Source organism: Apodemus sylvaticus, chromosome 5 (assembly GCF_947179515.1).
Source record: "Apodemus sylvaticus chromosome 5, mApoSyl1.1, whole genome shotgun sequence".
NCBI classification, from domain to species: Eukaryota; Metazoa; Chordata; class Mammalia; order Rodentia; family Muridae; genus Apodemus; species Apodemus sylvaticus.
Window position 1 is genome coordinate 75,849,738 of NC_067476.1, and position 20,577 is coordinate 75,870,314.

Genomic DNA, 20,577 nt, shown 5'->3' on the forward strand with positions numbered 1-20,577 from the left:
GGGTTTCTGGGACCTCTTGCACCTTAAGCAGAGTAACAGTGATGTGTGTGAAAGCTATGAGGATGAGGACAGCCCTGGTCTGGGACTGGAGAGTCAGCTGGTGATGGCATGGGTGGGGAGGGAGAAGAAAGGACAGAACTGGGGCTAGAAAGGTGTGTCAGAGAACAAAGGATGCTGACTTTGGGAATGCAAAGAGATCTTTGGAGGAAATAACTGAGTAGGTTTAAATAGGACTTCAGGATTTAAAGTCTTCTGTGGAAAAGTTGGGCTCTCTATGAGCTGGCTGTCAGTTCTCAGTCTGTGTATGAGAACAGGCTGTTCACAGAACATGCAGCGAGAAGAAAGTGGTAGGACAGAGTGAGGACCTAATGCATTTATCAGATAACTCACTAACATTAGTTGCTGGCACTTAGGGGTGTGCTGAGGGCTGGACTATCATAACCAATGGGGCTTAAAGACTAGAGTAGAATGGAAGGAAGAACTTATCTGCAGATAACTTATTGCCCCATGTAGAGCAGTGTCCTGTGCAGACGTCCTTCATTGGAAATACAGCCTCCCGTATGCTGACAGGTCTGGATTGTGGAGGAATCTCAGATTTTGAATAACGCTGGAAGCAAGCAGTAGGAGTAGACTCCAGGCTTGTAGCCCATGGGGCAGATGGTGTGATATAAACTGAAACAGAGACTGACATGCACGCACGCCTCCACGCTTCCTTCATCTTCTTTACTAGGCACCGTTTGCACTTGGGAAATGGAGGATAAATATTGTGACTCTGAAGAGAATGTTAAGTATCCACAGTGAGGGTCACATGGGTTCACAGAGTGTCTGCCATGTTAGATATTCTGTCAGGAATGACAGAGAGTAGAGTCACTGAGAATGTAGATTGTGTGGCCCAAATTTCATTGAAGGCAGCTCAGCGCAATTTCTCAATGTTTCGAAAACACATACATTCAAGCTTAATTTTGGGGACCTTAGTTTAAGGAACTCCAAGTCGATTATGCTAATAGACAGAGATTTGGTGACAGTCCACAGTGTACATTAAATGAGGGACCGTGGGACTGAGGGTGACACACGCTAGGAATGGCTGCTGGCACACTGCTTAGAAACAATCAGGTGAACAAACACTTCGCTATGAAGACTGAAACATCTTGGTGGGACTATTCTAAGGATGGCGATGAGACTGGGAGCCACTGCGTTTTGAAGGAAATGCGTGAACTGACCTGGAGGAGAGGAGTGGGCAGGAGTGACCACCGTCAAGCCAGGCAGCAAGACAGTGACAGGCAACAAGAGCACCAGCCTCCTAAGGGGCAGCTTGTATTTCAGTTCAGCGTTAGAAAGATTTGATGCGATGGAAAATGCAATGGGTCATGCTGGGAGAGAAGAAGCTGAGGCAGCCACAGAAGCTGGTGGGTGACTTGCTAGGGACAGTACTGAGACGGACTAGAGCACCAGGATGGAAACAAAGACATGCGATTGTATTTGGTATGAAATAGCATTTACAGTTTCAGAACAGGGGCTTCAAGAGAAATTTCAGGAGCAAAAGAGAGAAAAACTTGCACTAGATTCACAAAAAAACATGGAGAGTAAAGAGCCTACAGGCAGGGCTTAAGTCCCAGTCCTTGCTCACTTCAGGTCTGACTTACAACACCTCCTGTATGGCTTCATCAGAACAGGACTAGCCAATGGAGCACCCAATCGGAACCGGTCTGTGGATCTTGTTCAGGCTGTCCTGAGCTTGCTACACAACCTAAACTGACCTCAAACTCATAACCTTTCTGCCCTTGTTTTTCAAGTACTGCGATTACAGGTGGGCACCATGAAGGTCATCAGAGTATATTACCTTTTTAAAAAAACTTTATTTAATTTTTTATTTCATATGCATTGGTGTGAGGGTGTCAGAGCCCCTGGAACTGGAGTTAGACTGTTGCAAGCTGCTGTGTGTGGGTTCTGGGAAGTGAACCTGCGTCTTCTGGAAGAGCAGCTTGTGCTCTTAACTGATGAGCCACCTCTCTAGTCCCATATATTTAATTTTAATTGTGATACCAAATACAGGACACAGACAAACTTTGTTCCAAATTAGGAATGCAACCAGTGTAGAGCCCCAGCAACTCTGTTCTGAGCCCTAATGACCTCCTTAAATGTCAGTGGTCTGATCACAATAAGTCAGGATGTGAAGCTGTGATCTCCTGGGGACTTACCACATAAGCACTGGTGTAAACTCTCAGCGTGATAGCTAGAGAGCACGGTGAGGCTTAATGCACTCATACTGAAATGGGAAGGGCGGGGCTCAGTGTGCTCAGCAGGAAGAAAGTAGCAGGAGCCCAGTGCAGGTCCTTCTTTGTGAGGCAGTAGAACAGGAACAACTCAGAGGACAGTCAGGAAAGGCAGTGGGAGTCCTCTGAGGAGACTCTGGTACCAGTATCAGGGCTCCTTCAACTAACAGGTGCTCCAGAGTGTGTAGGACTTTGGCTCAGAGAGGTGACTTGTCAAACTGTAACACGCAGCAGGCTATGGAACTGGGTCATGGGGTCAGGGTTATGACGATAACCACGAAGTGTTCCTTCTCAAGGGTGCCTGCCAGCAAGGGACCATGGGCCAGGGAAACACGCACCAAGCAGCAATCTGAAAATGTCAGTCTACGGCATAATTTCACTCTCTTGTCAAAATGAAGTTTTAGAGAATGATACATGAATACAGCTCTTTCTTTCATCTCTCCAGAGAAACATGTGGCTATGTAAGGTGGCCGGATGTACGTCCTCCAACCAAGACTGACCTGTAGTCTGAGGTCATCTTTGTACTTTTCTTAGTAAAATATTCTACTCATTAAAATAATGTTATCAACTAAAAATAATGCTCTCACCCATCAACCCTTTATTTCTGAAGCTCACTACTAATGAGACCCCACACATCATGAGGCTGAACGTGAATTTTAGATATGCCACCTACTGACAATTTGAGGGGCCTATCAAACTTTTTCCTGAGCCTTAATTAGATCTTCATCTATAAGGTGAGCCTAATAATATCTATTTCACAATTCAGTACATGATGTACAATACCATGTAAATTAGAAAATGCCATCAAATGGTAGGAACTACCATCATAGCTAATGGGCACTGGAGAGGACTTAACTATTTGTGTTTCTTTAATTTTTCCCCCTGACCTGGAGTTTTCAAATGTCTTTAGTGTCTATCCTTGGCTGTCTATGAAAGCACACTATTTATGGTAAAAAGCAGGACTTGTTACAACTGATGATCATGCAGAGGAAGCCTGCTGCTATGAACATGGGAACCACATCTGTCCTCCTGTGGACATGCTATTGGTACCTAGATGATAAGGAAAAAAGCTCCAGATTCCTTACACAAGGTGTCACATAAGCAGGTACCTAGCAGTGCTCAGTGTCTTCACAGTGTGAGCAGAATCAGCAGGGGAGATGGGATCTGCCTACATCAGTCTGCACGATCCTGAGGGGGCCTTCAAGAAACAGCCTGTCCCAGTCAGGATAAGCATGGCTCAACCTAAGTGTGGGGGTGGAAGAGAACCACATGGGAACATGGAACTGAAGATACAGAAATGTTAGGTGACTATTGTCTCAGGCAGTGATGTATTACACGAAAGGGAGACAGGGCAAAACTGTGGTTATGTTTTATTCTGAATTGTCCTAGAGAAAAATAATGACTAATGTGTTAGTCACAAACAGCCAGCTACTACAGAGTTGTAACTGGAATATGGATCATGTCTATAAATGGGTAAAATAGCCCTCTGCACGACTCGGGGTAATTTCTCATGACTCTCAGTCCAGGCAACCTCAGGATGCTCACGGAACTGTGTGGGTGTATTGGTGCCAAAAAAGACAGGAGATTGCCAGGCATCAGGAGCGACTCATCCTCACTGGAAGTGAGCAAACTGACTGTCCAGCCTAAGGTTAAGCTCTTTTAGGTTGGTAAAGTGTTTAGTTTCCTTAAAGTCTAATACTTTCTAATAGAGCTGATCATTTTTTTAAACCTCTCAGGTGGAGGTCACTGTGGGCAGAAAAGACACAGTCATTCACACCAGTGGTGGTCTCTCTGAGCACTGACTTGTTTCTCCTACACAAGAGCTTTTAAACAGTTAACAGTAGGAGAAAAGGTCTATGAAAGTTTTATGTTATAGAAAAGGTCTATGTTAGTATTTACTCTAAACATTTTATTTATTTACTTTGTGCACATATATGTGTACATGTATGGGCATATGTTTGGATGTGAAGGGTAATCTGTGGGAGTCAGTATTCTCCTTGCACCATGTAGATTTGGGGATCATTAGCTTTGGCGGCAATCACCCTACTGGCCCTACTTGGCAAATATTTTAATTCAATCCACATAAGGCAAATACCATATTTAATTAATAAATATGAGATGTCATGGGACACGGTATATAACAAGTTCATAGTCTGGGTGTTAAAGAGAAGGCAGGTGGTTGGGAGTGCTTGTGGAGTCTCAGCTCTGTCCCCAGCACCGTGTCAGGTGGGTCACGCCCAGGTTCAGAGGATCTGCTGTCCTTTTCTGGCTTCTGTGGGCATCTGCATTTATGTGCACATACCCTAATACAAATAATAAAAATAAACTATATGCTAGGTATTGTGGGCCATACCTTTAATTCCAGCACTTGGGAAGTGGACAGGTGAATCTCTATAAATTCAAGTCCAGCCTGATCTACATAGAGAGTTCTTGACAGGGACATACAGTAAGAGTCTATCTCAGGAAAAACAAACAAAAAATTGTGGTGCTGGACAGTTAGATCAGATGTTAAGAGTACTTGATACTTTTGCAGAGAACCTAGGTTCGGTTTTCTGCACCCAAGTACCCCACAATCATCTGAAAGTCGTTTCAGGGGATGCTACTAGCCTCCAGGGGCACCAGGGCATGTACATGATATTCATCCATACATGAGTATCATGTACAAAACAGTTACATACATGAAACAATAAGTAAAACTAAATCTTAGCAGCCGGGGAGATGGCTCAGCAGTTAAGGACACTGGCTGCTCTTCCAGAGGCTCTGCGTTTGCTTCTCAGTGCTCGCTCACGTGGCAGCTCACAAGCTCAGCGCGCGCTCACGTGGCAGCTCACAAGCCTCTCGAGCTCCAGTCCCAGGGACTCTGATGCTTTTACTGGCACCACACACATATATAGTGCACAGATATACATGCAGGCAAAACACCCCCCTACACACACACTCAAAGACAAATTCTTTTAGTAAACAAAAAACTTAGTAAAAGCTCATAATCTGATGTGAGCCAAGGTACACAAACGAATCACAATATCTGAAATGTGTTCTGTAAAACATAGGAACAAGATAGCAGATGGAGTTCCTTCCATGTTTGAGAACCTTTGTGACTGCTTCACAGAGAAGGTTGCATTGGAAATGTATAGGAGTTCCCTCTCACCCTTTGAGACAGTGTCACATAACGCAGGCTGGCCTTGAACTCCCTATGTAGCTGATAAGTGAAGCTCCAAGCCCAGTTTTGCAGTGCTGAGGAACACACCCAAGACTGTGCATATTAGGAAAGCACTGCCCACTGAACTACACGCCCCAGCCCAGGCCTTGTCCATTTAAAGAAAAGTATTTGCAGAGGTCTTTATCAGTCTGTGCAAAAGATACGGAGGCTCAAAAGCCTGGCCTGAGAGTGGAATGGATTCTGTACTTCCTGCCAAATGAAACAGCTACAAACAGAATGGGGGACAAACTGCCTTACAAACCCATATCAATTTAGATTCTTTTGATACAGAATAGAACTACTAAAAATTTTAAGCTTTGGAAACTTACCTGATCAAAACTGCATTTCAGAAACAACTCTTTGTATACACCAGAAATCCATAAAAATGGCTACTTCTGCTTTGAAAATTCTAAATCAATTCTGTGCATTATCTTGCGTTCTTTCTGTCTGTTCCGTCTATATGGACAGGCGTGTACATACACACTCACACATACCTCTATATATTTATGATTCTAAATATACTTATATGTAGGACACACAGAGATAGTTGTATATATAACGTAAAAGGCTACCTGTTTTATTAGAAAACAGGCTAAGAGTAAAGGTAGAGGTGAAGACAGCCAGAGTCAGTTACTAGCAGAGTAGATGAAGAAATGAGAACAGCAACAGGTCTTAGAGACTGAGGAAATAAACTGGGTCTTGGGTGAGTTGAGTTTCAGTTACAGCTATAGGAATTATACACTTCAGGAAACAGAGCAAAAGTAAACTCAAGTTCCACAACAGGCTTGTTAAACTTAAAGCACTTCAAGACAACGAGCCTGCAGAAACCGGGCTGCAACTGTGCAGATGCCTGAGCTCAAGAACAGCTTGGGAGTCACTGGTGTATTCTCAGGACTCTGCAACACCCAGAGCAAGACTGCGAGGGAAGGAGAGGGGAGCAGAGTCAGGACACAGGCATCCTCCCGACACAGCAAAGAATAAGGGAAAGAGAGGGGAGTAAGGTCAGGACACAGGCATCCTCCTGACACAGCAAAGGAGAAGTGGAGAAAGCAAAAGAGCATCTGAGGACAGGCCAGGGTCAGGGCAAAGTAATCCAGAAGCCACAGGGACTCTCCTTTCGACGGAGCCTCATTCCACAGACTGATAGCCTGAGAAGGAGGACTACAAAAGAAGGACTGGAGTGGAGACGGGTATGAAGAGCATGCCCCACTGCAGTGTCTTCTGCCACACCTACTGATGCTCTCCCTCCTGATTTGATGCTCACCCTATGTTGAGTGGCTGTAGCAAGGAGGAAACAAACTCTTGAGAGAGGAAAGCGGAAGCCTAGTGCTCAGGAGTTGATTTTCCCACAGAAGCGCAGCTCGGGTCAAATCAACTTACTTTCAAGTCTAAGGGCATGTGAGTCCCTCCCTGCGTTCTCAACAGACAGCACAGGGTCCTCGTCTGTTCCTGGCCCAGAGGGCTCTTCTTCAGCAGCGTCCAATGACTGTGGCTTGGCAAAGTATTTCTGTTTGTCATGGCTGTTGTCCAGGGTTTTCTCATGACAATGACCTCAATGACAAGAGACACAGACACATTCATTAGAAACATCTCTCAAGTTGCCTCATACTGCAAGGCCCGAAGCATCAAGAGCACAGGTGACACTCAGACAATGTAGGAGTCAGTCCAGAGGAGTGCACAGGGCTCAAAAGTTTGCACTGAAATAGAAGTTTTGGCTCGTCTGCCACGTGAGGAAGAATCAAGGATTTTGGTGAAAAGCTAGCAGGCAACAAAGACCAAGCCTTAAGACCTCGCTTCATCTCCTGCTGTAAATACCCCTCAAAGCTAAGCGTGCTACACGAAGGGAGAGATGTAGAGCCTGGCTATACCTAAAGTAATGGATTGGAGAGAAATACACTATTCTTTCATGTAGTTTAAATGAGACATATGAAAAGGTGAGGGATTACATGTATTACAAACCCAAGGATTAAAGGAGAGTGACAGCAGGTCCACATTAAGCCTGTGGTGTGATTGGACACCTGTTTTTCTTTTAGATCGCACATTCTAGCTACATGAGTAAAGATGATCTAAGACCAAAATGGCAAACCTTGAATGAGATCCTGGAACTTCTGGCTACTTGTCTGATGCACACCGTGGGACTGATCTCACTACAGTGGATATCAGCCTGATGTACGCAGTGGGATTGATCTCACACAGTGGGACTGATCACACTACGGTGGGTACCTGCTTGATGCACACAGTGGGTCTGATCTCACTACAGTGGGTACCTGCCTGACGCACAGTGGGACTGATTTCACTACAGCGATGCCATCAAGTTAAAGGACTTCTTCCTATCAGGGATGTCTGTTAATATGAACAACTCCTGGTCTATGCTAATAACAAGCCTATGACAACTCTCCATTGCCGCTGCTTATTCCGGATGGTCTTGCTCACTGAATGGGTGTCTTTTTCTGCCTCCCTGCTCTATGTACATAGTCACTGAAAGTGCAGTCACTGGAAGGTCACAGATTTCTTATTAGAGACACCCATTTGGTTATGGACACATGTCATTTCTTTCCTGAACCAGGACATTCAAGCATGACTCCAGACCGAGGGAGTCACTTTCCACTGCAGTGTTTCTCACACACAGCAAAGATGCTGCCAAAGCCAGGGATTTGGTTTCGAGAGTTTGAGCTTTCAAGAAACTTACAAGCAGCTTGGGAAGAGAGCAAATAGAAGACAAACACTGCTGAGGAGCATAGTGTGCCAAGTAAGGCCTTCCAAGAAAACACTTGTCAGAACCATAGCTTCAATTCTGAAGCATCCACTAAGCCTTCGGAAGGGGAACTGCAAGCGAACGTGCCAGTATTTATGGAGTGCTTTGTGAGTTTAATCCTTCCATTTAACCCTTATACAAACTGCTCAGTATCTTTGTTTTAGATACAAGAAGACTGATTCTTAGTGAAAATAATAATAATTCAAACTAAGCTATGTGGTAAATCTGGAATTTGTGCCAGACCTATTGTACTGGCTGGTTTTGTGTCAACTTGACACAGGCTGGAGTTATCACAGAGAAAGGAGCTTCGGTTGAGAAAATGCCTCCATGACATCCAGCTGTGGGGCATTTTCTCAATTAGTGATCAAGGGGGGATGGCTCATTGTGGGTGGTGCCATCCCTGTGCTGGTAGTCTTGGGTTCTATAAGAAAGCTGAGCAAACCAGGGGAAGCAAGCCAGTAAGAAACATCCCTCCATGGCCTCTGTATCAGCTTCTGCTTCCTGACCTGCTTCAGTTCCAGTCCTGACTTCCTTTGGTGATGAACAGCAATTTGGAAGTATAAGCTGAATAAGACCTTTCTCCCCAATTTGCATCTTGGTCATGATGTTTTGTACAGGAATAGAAACCCTGACTAAGACACCTAACATTCTCTACTAAGAAGTCCCTCTAACAGACAGGATGGAAGGTAGCATCATAGGCAAAGAAGAGGGTGCAGTGGAACCAAAGGAACAGGAATTCTCCTTGTGTTTGGGAGGCCACAGGCAACACAGCCAACCTCACTCAGTGTGTGTGCACCCATATGTCCATGGATGGCTGATATGGAGTGAGCCATAGGTAGTCAGAACTACACTTTCTCCCTCAGAGACAGAGGGACCAACTGGTATCTGCCTGTGCTCTCACCATCTGGTGTGAACTCCCTGCATTATACCCTGGAGGACAGAGGGCACCAACTAGCATCTGCCTGTGTTATCATCATCTGGTGTGAACTCCCAACATTCCACCCTGGAGGACAGAGGGTACCAACTAGTATCTGCCTGTGTTCTCACCATCTGGTGTAAACAATTACGTACAGAGAACTAAGTATAGCAACACTGAAATAAAATGCAATATGGACAACTCTCCACACCCAAGTGACTTTAATGCACTGTGAAGAACTTCACACTTTCAGAGATAAGCCTTGATTTGGATATAAATAAGCATGGCTATTAAAAGTAGAGAGGAAATACTAATGGTAAACATCCAACTAAGTCCTTTTTCACCTTGACTCTGTCGTATAAACTGTAATATTATCAAAGCAAAGGCCTACTCAGTTTCTGAGTTACCTTTCACATCACTTTGCTTCTTTCCCTTTTTGTACTGCAAAAATATTTCATCATTTTAAATGTCTGCAGTAAGAAAATATCTCAGAGGTACCTGTAAGGTATGATCTTCAAAAGACCTCAAAGCTAAGATTGGTCTTCCTGAATAGCAGCAAACCTGGACAGTCTTGGGAAGCAACAGCTTTGAGGCTGAAGACAGTCTTCCCTCCACAACACACGCCCAGGCAGGACCTCCCAGAGTGAAAAGGGGAGGGAAGGAAGAGCAGGAGGTTATTTTGAATTAGCCATTTCTTAGCAGTATAAAGCATCAGAGCAGCTCAACAAAATCAACTGCTTTAAAACTAGAGAACTATAGGGCTGGAGAGGGGCTCAGTGGTTAAGAGCACACAACTGTCTTGCAGAGGACCTGAGTTCAGCTTTCAGCGCCATGTCCTGTGGTTTACAACCACCTGCAACTCCTGGTCCAAGAGTATCTAAGGCCTCTGGCTTCTTTAGGCACTGTCTACACACAAACACAACATACACATAATTTAAATAAATCTTTAAAAAGATTAAGAATTATTAATGCTAGCTTTCTTATGTCAATAGTTAAAAAACTAGAATGGTTTTGAGTTCCTTGTGATTTGTCTAAGTAGCTGGGGTAGTAGGAAGTTCCAGTCTGTGAGGGATGTGGGGGAGGGTTAGTGAAATGCTTTAGGAAGGGCTACAGTCTGTGCTCTCTAGGTCGCAGTACACTTCTACCCCAACTCGGAGAACTAGCAAGCCTTGAAAAACACGATCTAATTTCCTGGTAGATTATATTCTTATTAAACATAAGAAAGTACTGGACCCAGTATCACAAAACAACACCCAAGATTGATGGGTATGCTGAAGCAGTAGGATCATGAGTTTTAGGCCACCACAAGTTGCACAGTAAGACTGGTGAGATACACAGACAAACAGTCAGACAGACAGACATGCATGTGCAAAGACTCAAAGAGAAAGTAGCAACACTGTCTTGTATACACCACATTTACTTTGTACTAATGCAAAAATGAAGATACTCTATGGCTTAGACTACCCTTGAAATGTATCCCATAATTTATAAAAAGAACATCATGATTTAAATGAAATGCTTTAGCTAACAAGGACCCAGGTGAAAGACAAGCATTTTTCTATGCGTAACACCCTAGACTTGCTTACAAAGCATTTGCACTTAATGCAATTCTAAATCTTCTATTTTCTTAGAAGTAAGAAACTGCAGAGCAATCTTAGCTAAGCACGAAACTCCAAGGAGGGCACTTCTGCTCCTGGAACTGCTGTGGGCACTGCAGCAACTCAACACCTTTCCTCTGTCTGGAGTATCTGCTGTACCCTGGGATTATGGATACTGACCCAGCTTAGAAGGGTGCTGTGGAAGAGTCAATACTCATTGTCAAAGTCTAAGGCATTTGAGGGAAAGAGGCACAACTGGTTCTGAGGATAGTTTTTCAGAGTAAATTAAGTACTCAGGCCTCTTGTCATTTCTAAAGTTCTTTTTCTTCTCATTAATTCTATTCACCAAATTCTTAGAAGACTAGCTTCCTTTTCCCAATGAGAATGACCATTTCCATACACAGATGAACCTGAGGCAGTGTAGTAGTCCACACATACAATGCCAGTATCAGGAAGGTGAGGCCTGGAGCAAGACTGCACTCTCAGCCAAGTAACTCCAGCTGGGGTCACGAAGAGGATGGGTTGGTTCTTTTGGCATGACTGTGGTCAGGAACACAGCCTGGACCCAGATTTCCTGAGGGCAAAGTCTGTCTCCAGAAGTGTCAGTATTATAAAGCAGGGGGTTACTATCAATACTTCTGTGTATCAGTTCCCTCATCTGTGAACTGAGTTTAAAAATAGTATGGCTTTACTCACGTGTTGTGAGTTAAATGCTAAGAGTGAGAGACCATTGTGAGCATAGGATAAGTTGCTGTTGGTTACTAGTGATGGCCCTATGAAAAAAAATCACAAAGGAACAAGAAGCAGTCCTGGTCGGATTAGACTTTAAAACAAAGCAGCTTTGGCCACTGCAGAATCTCTTAGTATAAAATTCTGGCTACTAGAAGTTACTGAGGTACAGGTCTAACACCAGTGTGTGTGTGTACACGTGTGTGTGCTCGTGTGTATGCACATGTGTGTGGAGTGATGCTGGATGAAGAGCTCCTAGCAGTCTTTGAGGAGAAACAGCAACCAACTCAGCTCCAACTGCTCTGATTTCTGAGCCCCAAGGCATTTGTTAGAAGTTAGCTTCACAGTAACCTTGTAGTCTCTGAGGGACTCTGTAAGAGTGAGGGCATCACCTTGCAACACAAATCCTAAGAGTAGAGACCACATGAAGGAAGTTCAGTCTCTACTTAGCTCAGTAAAGTCCAACAACACCCTCAAAGTTACTGCTAAGCAGCAGAGCTTCATACACGTCTTGCTCCTGCTAAGATTCTTTCCCAAGCAGGAGCACTGCTTTCAAGCACAGTGAATTCTCAAGATGCGTTAACTAAACTGACTAGTAATGGGAGTCAGAATCTGAGGGCAAAGTTGATCAGAGAAAAGTGGGCTTTATGAACAATGGAGTATTCCAAGGTCTTCCCTGGATCTGCTCAAACAGCTTGGGTTACACTGTTCAGTAGTCTCCTTCTGGCTATGAGATAAGTCACCTTATAGGAAGGATTCTGCTAGGTTCAGTTAGACATAAGGCACTTGAGGGGAAAATGGAAGTCCATTATCCCTTAATAGAGATGAGATACTCCAATAGGATTTTTGGGTCTTTCCCAATTACCCTTCTACTCAAAATTATACAGTTATAAAACTGAATTTTGTTTTATAAGCAGGTAACATAGAAACACCCATGAATGCTTTAAAAACAAGTTATACCATTGTTTCTTACTCCTTTTGTAAACATTTTTTTAAAGTAACAAAATAAATCACTTCCTGAAGAAAATCACAGCTTTCAGTGCTTCTCCATTCTTACATAAAAGGACTGAAAATATTAGCAGGAAATTTGAACTATGGTGGACTTTGGGCTTTAGTGTTAGAGTTAATGGGCAAGCTGCTAGCTTAAGGAATGCTAGATGCCTTTGTGTCAGGAGAGGTAAGAGGTGACAGTCCTTTGGATAGAAATCAGGATGGCCACTCCATGGCAGAAAATCAAGTTCTGCCTTAGTAAAGCCTTAGCACACAAACTTGAATATACCAACATTCTATTTTTGTCAAGTTTCTTTTTTTTTTTTTGGAATGAAGAGATAAGCTACTGCCCTTCTGTGCAGAGACTCCAGGAAAAATTAACAAAACCACTCCTGAAGTAAGAACTCAGAGCATTGGGAGCACATGGAGCACAAGGAACACAGGGAGCACATGGAGCACAGAGAGCAGCACATGGAGCACAGGGAGCAGCACAGGGAGCAGAGGGAGCACGTGAAGCCCGTGGAGTATGTGGAGCACAGGGAGCAATGGAGTACAGGGAGCATAGGGAACACAAGTAGCACATGGAGCAGCACATGAAACACGGGGAGCATGTGGAGCACAAGGAGCATAGGGAACACAGGGAGCACATGGAGCACATGGAGCAGCACATGGAGCAGCACATGGAGCAGCACATGGAGCACAGGGAGCACGTGGAGCCCAGGGAGCATAGGGAACACAGGGAGCACATAGAGTACACAGAGCACATGGAGCACAGGGAGCAGCACATGGAGCACAGGGAACACAGGGAGCACATAGAGTACACAGAGCACATGGAGCACAGGGAGCAGCACAGGGAGCACAGGAAGCAGGTGCTGAGGACTGGAGCTGAGAGACTCATGAAGATGCCTCACCCCTCTGCCCTATGCTGTTCTCTATTTGGGGGAAAACAAAAGAAATGATTTTATCAGCAGGAATGCTTCCTTAGATCTCTTACTCAGCAATTACTGCCCAATGAAATTCTTCACAGAACTTTAAAGTAATAGTTATATACTGACTGACCTTAAAAGTGCACTGCCAGAGAGAAAGAAGCTATCTTTGACACTTGAAATTGGCAGTCACGGGGTAGGTACACTGGGATTCCCTCCTAGTGAGGTGAATGAGTCAGGACAGAGTAGGGAAGGAAAAAAATAAAATCAAAGCATGTGACCCTGTCTGTCTGTCTGTCTGTCTGTCTGTCTGTCTGTCTGTCTGTCTGTTTTTCTCTCTCTATGTGTGTGTGCATGTATCTCTCTGTGTTTAAGTGTGTGCATGTGTATCTCTCTGTGTGCCCATCATAGTCCACATTGTGATGTTGAATTCTATCTCAAGTGGAGTTGGGGGAGAGTTTGTCTGTTTGGGGTTGAATTGATCTCTATTGCCAGAGTAGAAAAAAAGAATTGGCTGTAAATATGGCCTTTTGATCCTGCCACATGGCCTTTCCTTAAATGACCAAGTGAGGAAGCAAAGCCGGTGTCAGTGGAGACAGAATGCCACACAGCACAGGGTTAGAAACCAGTCAGTGATGAAAGCTGACCTCTGCCTTAGAATTGTGCATGGCCAGATCATGCCTAGTTAGTAGCATTCATTTATTAGACTTTTAAGAAAATTTACTTTGAGAAGACTTTCCATCCAGAAACCATATGGGGAAGTCAACCACTAACCATAGCCATTATTATTTATAATTTAAATGTGGCATACTTTAACTTGGGGAGTTATTCTTCAAGCTAGAATATGAAGGAACTAAGCTCAGCTGAATCCCTCAGAATTCCTGATTTATTTATAGATATTAATTCTAACCTGAGTCCAAAGAGATATTTGTTTGCAATGTAAATTAAAAATAATAGAAGCAGGTTGAGAGAATAGGTTAGCTTATCATGGACAAGAAAGGCAAGACTATTCTTTTTCTATTTCTATTTCCTCCTAAGGCGAGAACTATAGACTTAAAACCTCCCTATCAACACATGCATATGAGACATGGTTTCTACACAGCACTCTGGATAAACAGAGCTCTAACAATTTATTTACTTGTTACCACTGTTAACAATAGCTACTGTTGTTTATCCTGTTTACTTGAGTAGTAAGTTGTTACTCAAGTGTGTAGCAAACACAGTAGGGACAGAGGACAGGATGGCTATGGAGATGAGAAGGCTTAGTTCCTGCTTGCAAGAAGCATGGCACAGTGACTGGTTATAATATCACGCATACCTAGCAGACCAAGAGCCAGGCACAGTGGTGGAGACCTTTAATCCCTGCACTTGGGAGAGAGAGGCAGTAGATCTCTGTGAGTTCAAAGCCACAACTGGTCTACAAAGCAATGGATCTTGACCTGGAACAGTCAGTCAGGGCTACATAGTGAGACCATGTCAGAAAGCAACAACACCAAAATAAAACAAACAAAATAGGGAGCATATGAGTCACAGGGCAGAGGTAGGCCTTCAAAGCTTTTTAGGTCGGCTCGTGGGATGAGGATTGGAGGCTGTGGGTTACAGAAGCCATGCAAGTCCATAAAACTAGGAATGTGGAGTGGACATGTGTGCACACACACGCTAAATAAGGCAGACTACACACAATGTATTCATTATCTGCCAGAATTTGGTTTAGTTTCTAAACTTTGTAAGAAGCAGACATGAAAGTAAATAAACTGTCATTACCATCCCACGGTGTGTTAAGGAGAAGGATTTCACTGTGGACATCAGGGAGGGAACAGCCAGAGGCATCTGGAGGAGTCTGGAGCAGAGGTAACAAGAATCAGCCTAGAGGCCAGCTGAGTGGGCCTGGCCATGAGGGAAGAAGAAGTACAGTGTGCGTCCAGGGGCAACAAAGACAAAGGTCTAGCTGGGGGCAGTAAAGACAAAGGTCTGGCTCTGGCTTGTCTCCTGCTTCATGTTAGGACTCATCAGCTGATGCTGAGGAAAGGAAACAACAGAGTGTCCTGTTCCTGCACTGCCAATGGAAGTACAGGACAATGAACAGGACAGGGGCCACCAACACAGGTCCCAGCTGGGAGCAGCAGACTGGCCCTTTCTCCTACAGCAGGGATGGGAGGCAAGGCTGTTAAATGTAAACTGGGCTTATTTTCTAGGGTTCAGTAAGCTGTCTTGAATTTCTTGAGTTTCTTAAATTTAAGATAGCATCTTAAAATAAGAACTTCAGACTTAGTAAATCTGTAACTACTTGGGCTTAGTGATTCCTCATAGGATACAGATGTGAGCTCTCTCTCTCTCTCCCTCTGTGTGTGTGTGTGTGTGTGTGTGTAAGAGAGAGAGAGAGAGAGAGAGAGAGAGAGAGAGAGAGAGAGAGAGAGAGAGAGAGAAATCCGACTATCTCTGCTCTAACTACCCCATCCCAACTCCCAGCAGCGCCAGGTATGCACCACCACGCTTGGCTTTTAAACGGTGCGGAAGAGCTGGACTCAGGGCTTCTTATGTAGCACTTACTCTCTGTGCACCTCCCAGCCCGCCTCATGGATACTGTGGAAGTATCATCCGAACTGGTTTCCTTGCCTCTACCCTCACCCACCACAGTACAATCTATTCTTAGCAGAAGAATCCTGTTAAGATGTAAATTCAATCACTTTATTCCTGTTCAAAAACCTTCCAAATCTCTTTCTTTTAGAATAAAAGCCTCAATTATTAAAACAACCTGTCATGAAATAAAGAAGCTCATCTCCTCCCTCCACTTCGATGGCAACACCTCTGCCTGCATACTGTCTACTCTCTCCAGGCCTTTGCATTGGCTCGTTTCTCCGACTGAAACCCACAATGCGGTTTATTGGTATGGCCCAGAGTCGATAATCTCCTCTAAGTCTTTGATAAAATGTCATTCTTCAATGGGATGCCGCCAACACAGTGTTGTTTTCCCACAGCGGCACTCCTACACTTAGCATCTGCCCTCCATTGCAAACTTCCTAAGAGAAGCTTTTTTGTTTACTTTCTAGTTCCTAGAATATTGCCTGGCACATGGTATTAGTTGAATAAATAAAAAAGCAACATGTAAACTATTTAGACAGAAGAAATCAAATGCTACTTTGTTGCTTAAAGATATTCATAGGCTAGTGAGATGATTCTGGGTAAGGATACTTAACATGCAACTGTAGTGACCCAATTTTGATCCCTAGGACTCACGTAAAGATGGAAGAGAATCAACTCCACAAAGTTGTCATTTGGACTCCACATGTGTGCCATGGTACATGTGTCCCTGCCTACACATTCTATGCACACACAATAACAAATAAATAATCAAATCAAAAATTGTAAAAAAGATGATTTTCACTATCACTGCTGTGGAAACAGCTCAGTTATATAACACTTGCTGAGCACACAGGAGGACCTGCTTGAATTGCAAGCATGGTGTGTGTGTGTATGTGTGTGTGTGTGTTTTGGGGGCTTGTATTTAACTTTCCTTAGGTATTATCTGGTGGGAACTCTGTTTCCTCACTTCTCTTTGTTGGGGCCTCTCCCCAGCGCCTTGTATATTGTACAGAGGTACTTTTATCCCTCTACACTCCCAGCCCAGGTTAGTAATCTATACTGATAGAGGAAGAGTTGTGGAAAGAGTTGCATACGTGTCAGTAGGCTCATTCCTCAAAAGAAAAGGAATTACACATAGGACAAACGATTATCATTACAGTGCGGTGCGGTGGTACATTCCTGTAACCCAGCCCTCACTGGGCTCAGGCAGAAGATCCAAGGCTAAGTGCAGCCTGAGCTGCAGGGCGACCTCACTTAAGACTACACAGCCAGGAAGTATTTACACATTGTCTTAGCTATGGTTTCTATTGCTGAGATAAAACATCATGATCAAAAGCAAGTTCAGGAGGAAGTGGCTGATTTCATTTTACAGCTTGTAGTCCATCATGCAGGGATGTCAGGGCAGAAACGCAAGGCAGGAACTGAAGGTAGGAGCTGTGCAGGGGCCATGGAGGCGTGGTGGTGACTGGCTTTTCCGCAGGGCTTGTTCAGCCTGCTTCCTTCCTGCACCCAGTGCCACTAGTCCAAGGGTGGCGCCACTCACAAGGGGTTGGGCCTTCTCACATCAACAACAAATTAAGAAAATGCCCTACAGACTTGACTATACTTAGATTTTATACAGACATTTTCTCTATAATAGTTCTCTTCTCAAATGACCTTAGTCAAGCTGACATAAAACTAGTGGGAACGCCCATATTCACTGTCTTTTATAGCACGAGGTATAAAGCAGTGGTCATCACAATCTATTATACGGTATCCTAAAAGATAAAAATGTTTTAATAAGATATAACTGCCCTCCACCTATGTGTGTGTGTGTGTGTGTGTGTGTGTGTGTGTGTGTGTGTATTAGATGCATGGGTGTGGAGGTCAGGACAACTTTGGGAGTTGGTTTTCTCCTTCTACCATGTGGGTCTTGAGGACTCCAACATGAGGCTTGACAACAAGTCCTTTGCCCATTGAGCCATTTTGCCTGCCCCAGAGATAAAAATGTTGCCTATAAAATCTAAGTGCTGAGAACAGCACTGCTTGTGGACTTGATACAAGTACAGGCACCAGTGACTGTACAAAATCCAAGGTAATTCACATGCAGCAAATTTATGAACGAGACCCAGAAATGTCAAGGTAGCATTCCAATTGAAAAGAGTGTGTATTCTTTCTCCATTGCTACTTTTTGCCATAGTATCTTCTCACATAAAGAAGAAAATAAAGTGAGATAAACTGAATTTAAAATTATGATAACTCTCCAGATAAATTGCTAAACTTGATGGTAAAAACTGAGAATGATGTAGTGTGCTCAGTTTGAATTATTTAGTTGGGATGTAAAAAGATCCCTTGTTCCCTTACTAGAAATAAAATTAAAGTTTCAAATTTAAAAAAAAGAAAAGAAAAGAAAAGAAAAGAGTGTGTACCTGTAGGGTAGTTATTGCTGTTTCCATAATCTAGTGACAGTCATACTTTTTTGAATGTACACAGTCCTTTTAAGAGATGATACTGAAAATACAACAGTTATACTACTGCCCAACCATGGCAGCAGGGTGATTTACAGTATGTTGACAGTAAGGCTTGGGCTAATGTCATATTTACTGACTGATTTTTTTTGACTTGGGTAAATCATAAGCTTTGTTTCTAGACACAAGCTCACAACCTTTTTCTTATTCTTCCCTTATCACACAGACAATGTCAAAAGAATTATCTGATAACCATAGTCCTTAAAAAGTTTTAAATTTATTTTTGGGAAACAAATGGAGATGGCCTAATTACATATTGAAGTTCTCCCCAAACTGGCTATATAAAAATATCTTAAAAACAAATATTCCCTTCCCCAGCAATTCTTATGAAGAAAGTGGTGAAGTGCAGGCTCTCAGTTGCAGGTGGTATATGCTACGGAGTCTGCAGGAGTCTGCAGGAGGCAGCAACATGCAATATTTCCTTCTTATAACCTAAATTATAGAAGCTGTGCAGCAAGCCATAAATCTACAGAAATTCCTGATGCGGAAAACAGACTAAAACCTCAGAGAATGAAACATTATAAAAGAGATATTTCTGTAAATTTGTGTGATATAGAAATGCTATAAAGGTAATTCACCTGTATATAGTAAGCAACCGAAGTTCATAAACATGATTTGGAAATCATTGCAAAGGCATATTATATAGAAACCTGTCTAAAATTCTAAGATATATTGATATTTGTTTATGACTTATTCTGTAGTCTACTCATAACTTCTACAATCTGATGTAATATTTTTAGGTAACCATATATCCTGGTGCATTTATGGTAAGCCTGTATTGCTGGAGACACCACATACTTTGATCATAGAACAGTACTGACCTGGAAGCATTGTCCCTACTGGCTAGCTTGAGTACTGCCGGAAGGTGCTATGCATGCATCCAGAGGAGAAAAGCAGTCATCGACCTTACTAAGCTGTCGACCTCGTAAGACATGCCCATGGATGACCCAGTGCTATGAATGTTGTGGGAATAACCAACCCCTTTCTGATTGAATGTAAGGCCTGAACCACAAGATGAAACCCATACCTGGCACCATTATTGGGCATAAACAAACAAACAAAAACAAAAACCAAAAAAATCTAACCCATATGATTAGGTAGGTCAAAGGCCCTAAGAAAGATTCTGTTACAATTATCCTGCTAAATGCAAATATTAAATCATCTAATGACTTACTGTCTTTATCCATCAATCTCTCAGCCCTCATTAGAGAAGCTTCTGTTTACAGAATGAAATGACCAACACGGAGACCTTCAATTGGCCAAGGAACAAAGAACAAAAGACTTCAGAATGTTCAGTCCTAAGTGAATACATGTAATGTATTGCCCACTTCAAAGACTCAGGGATCACTGTGGAAGGGGAGTAAGAGTCAGAGACAGCAGACGACCGACCTCAAGAAAACAGTGTCTTCTGGACACAGCAAGAAGCTGTACATCTGAACTCCCAGTGGTTGCGCCAGCCTAAAGCAGGCCACACCCCAGCATGAAGAGGGGAACTGGGCATGAAATTCTACCTTCTACCCAGAGAACTGCTTAGAGAGAAAAGCATCAGCTCTAAGAGTGCGGCCTCTGCGGCACGCTCTGATAAAAGACCTCACATTTGAGAATATGTGGACAGCCTTCATGTGGGAGGGGACACAAAGCTGTTGGGAAGGAAAGACAGAGTGGCTCTGAGAACAGTTGGGGGTGAATAGAATCATGATACATTTTACAGAATTCTTAAAGAAATAACAACATAAAAATTCAACCTTTTAAGTCTTCCTTCATAAAATACTTGAAATGTATCTGTTAAAATAAGGAAGACGTTGGTAATAGTCACTTCATGAGATAACTGAGCTTCACACCTAGGAGCGCTGTGGAGGTGCTCCTGGGGAGACACTGCCACACTCACATCACCATCTTAGACAGACTGGCAGGAGAGCCTGTTCCAGTAACGGAAGTGGAGCAGAGCAGAGGCTTCATGGTTTATGCTGCTAGTTACTTATAGGTAAAAGTGGAATCCTGTCCAATTTATGCTGATGAGTTCTCTCTGAAAGAACACTAGTAGTCCATCTTCCAGGCTAAATTGTTTTTTTTCTTAGTTATAGTGGACCCAAGGATGTCA

At 43.4% G+C, this 20,577-nt stretch overlaps 1 protein-coding gene across 6 annotated transcripts in view; it reads right to left on the reverse strand.

Moving 5' to 3' along the window:
- Positions 1-20,577, reverse strand: part of Ttc17 (tetratricopeptide repeat domain 17) — a 108,828-nt gene that overhangs the window by 39,118 nt on the left and 49,133 nt on the right. For 4 of the 6 annotated variants that reach the window (XR_007977900.1, XM_052183062.1, XM_052183064.1 and 1 more), the window contains exon 17: positions 6,853-7,023. The exons of the other annotated variants lie outside the window; for them this stretch is intronic. Coding sequence is in view for 3 of the 4 variants with exons in the window: in XM_052183062.1 (XP_052039022.1) it covers positions 6,853-7,023 (171 nt within the window). In the remaining variant the exon portion in view is untranslated. The remainder of the gene's footprint in view (positions 1-6,852; positions 7,024-20,577) is intronic. 6 annotated transcript variants of the gene reach the window in all.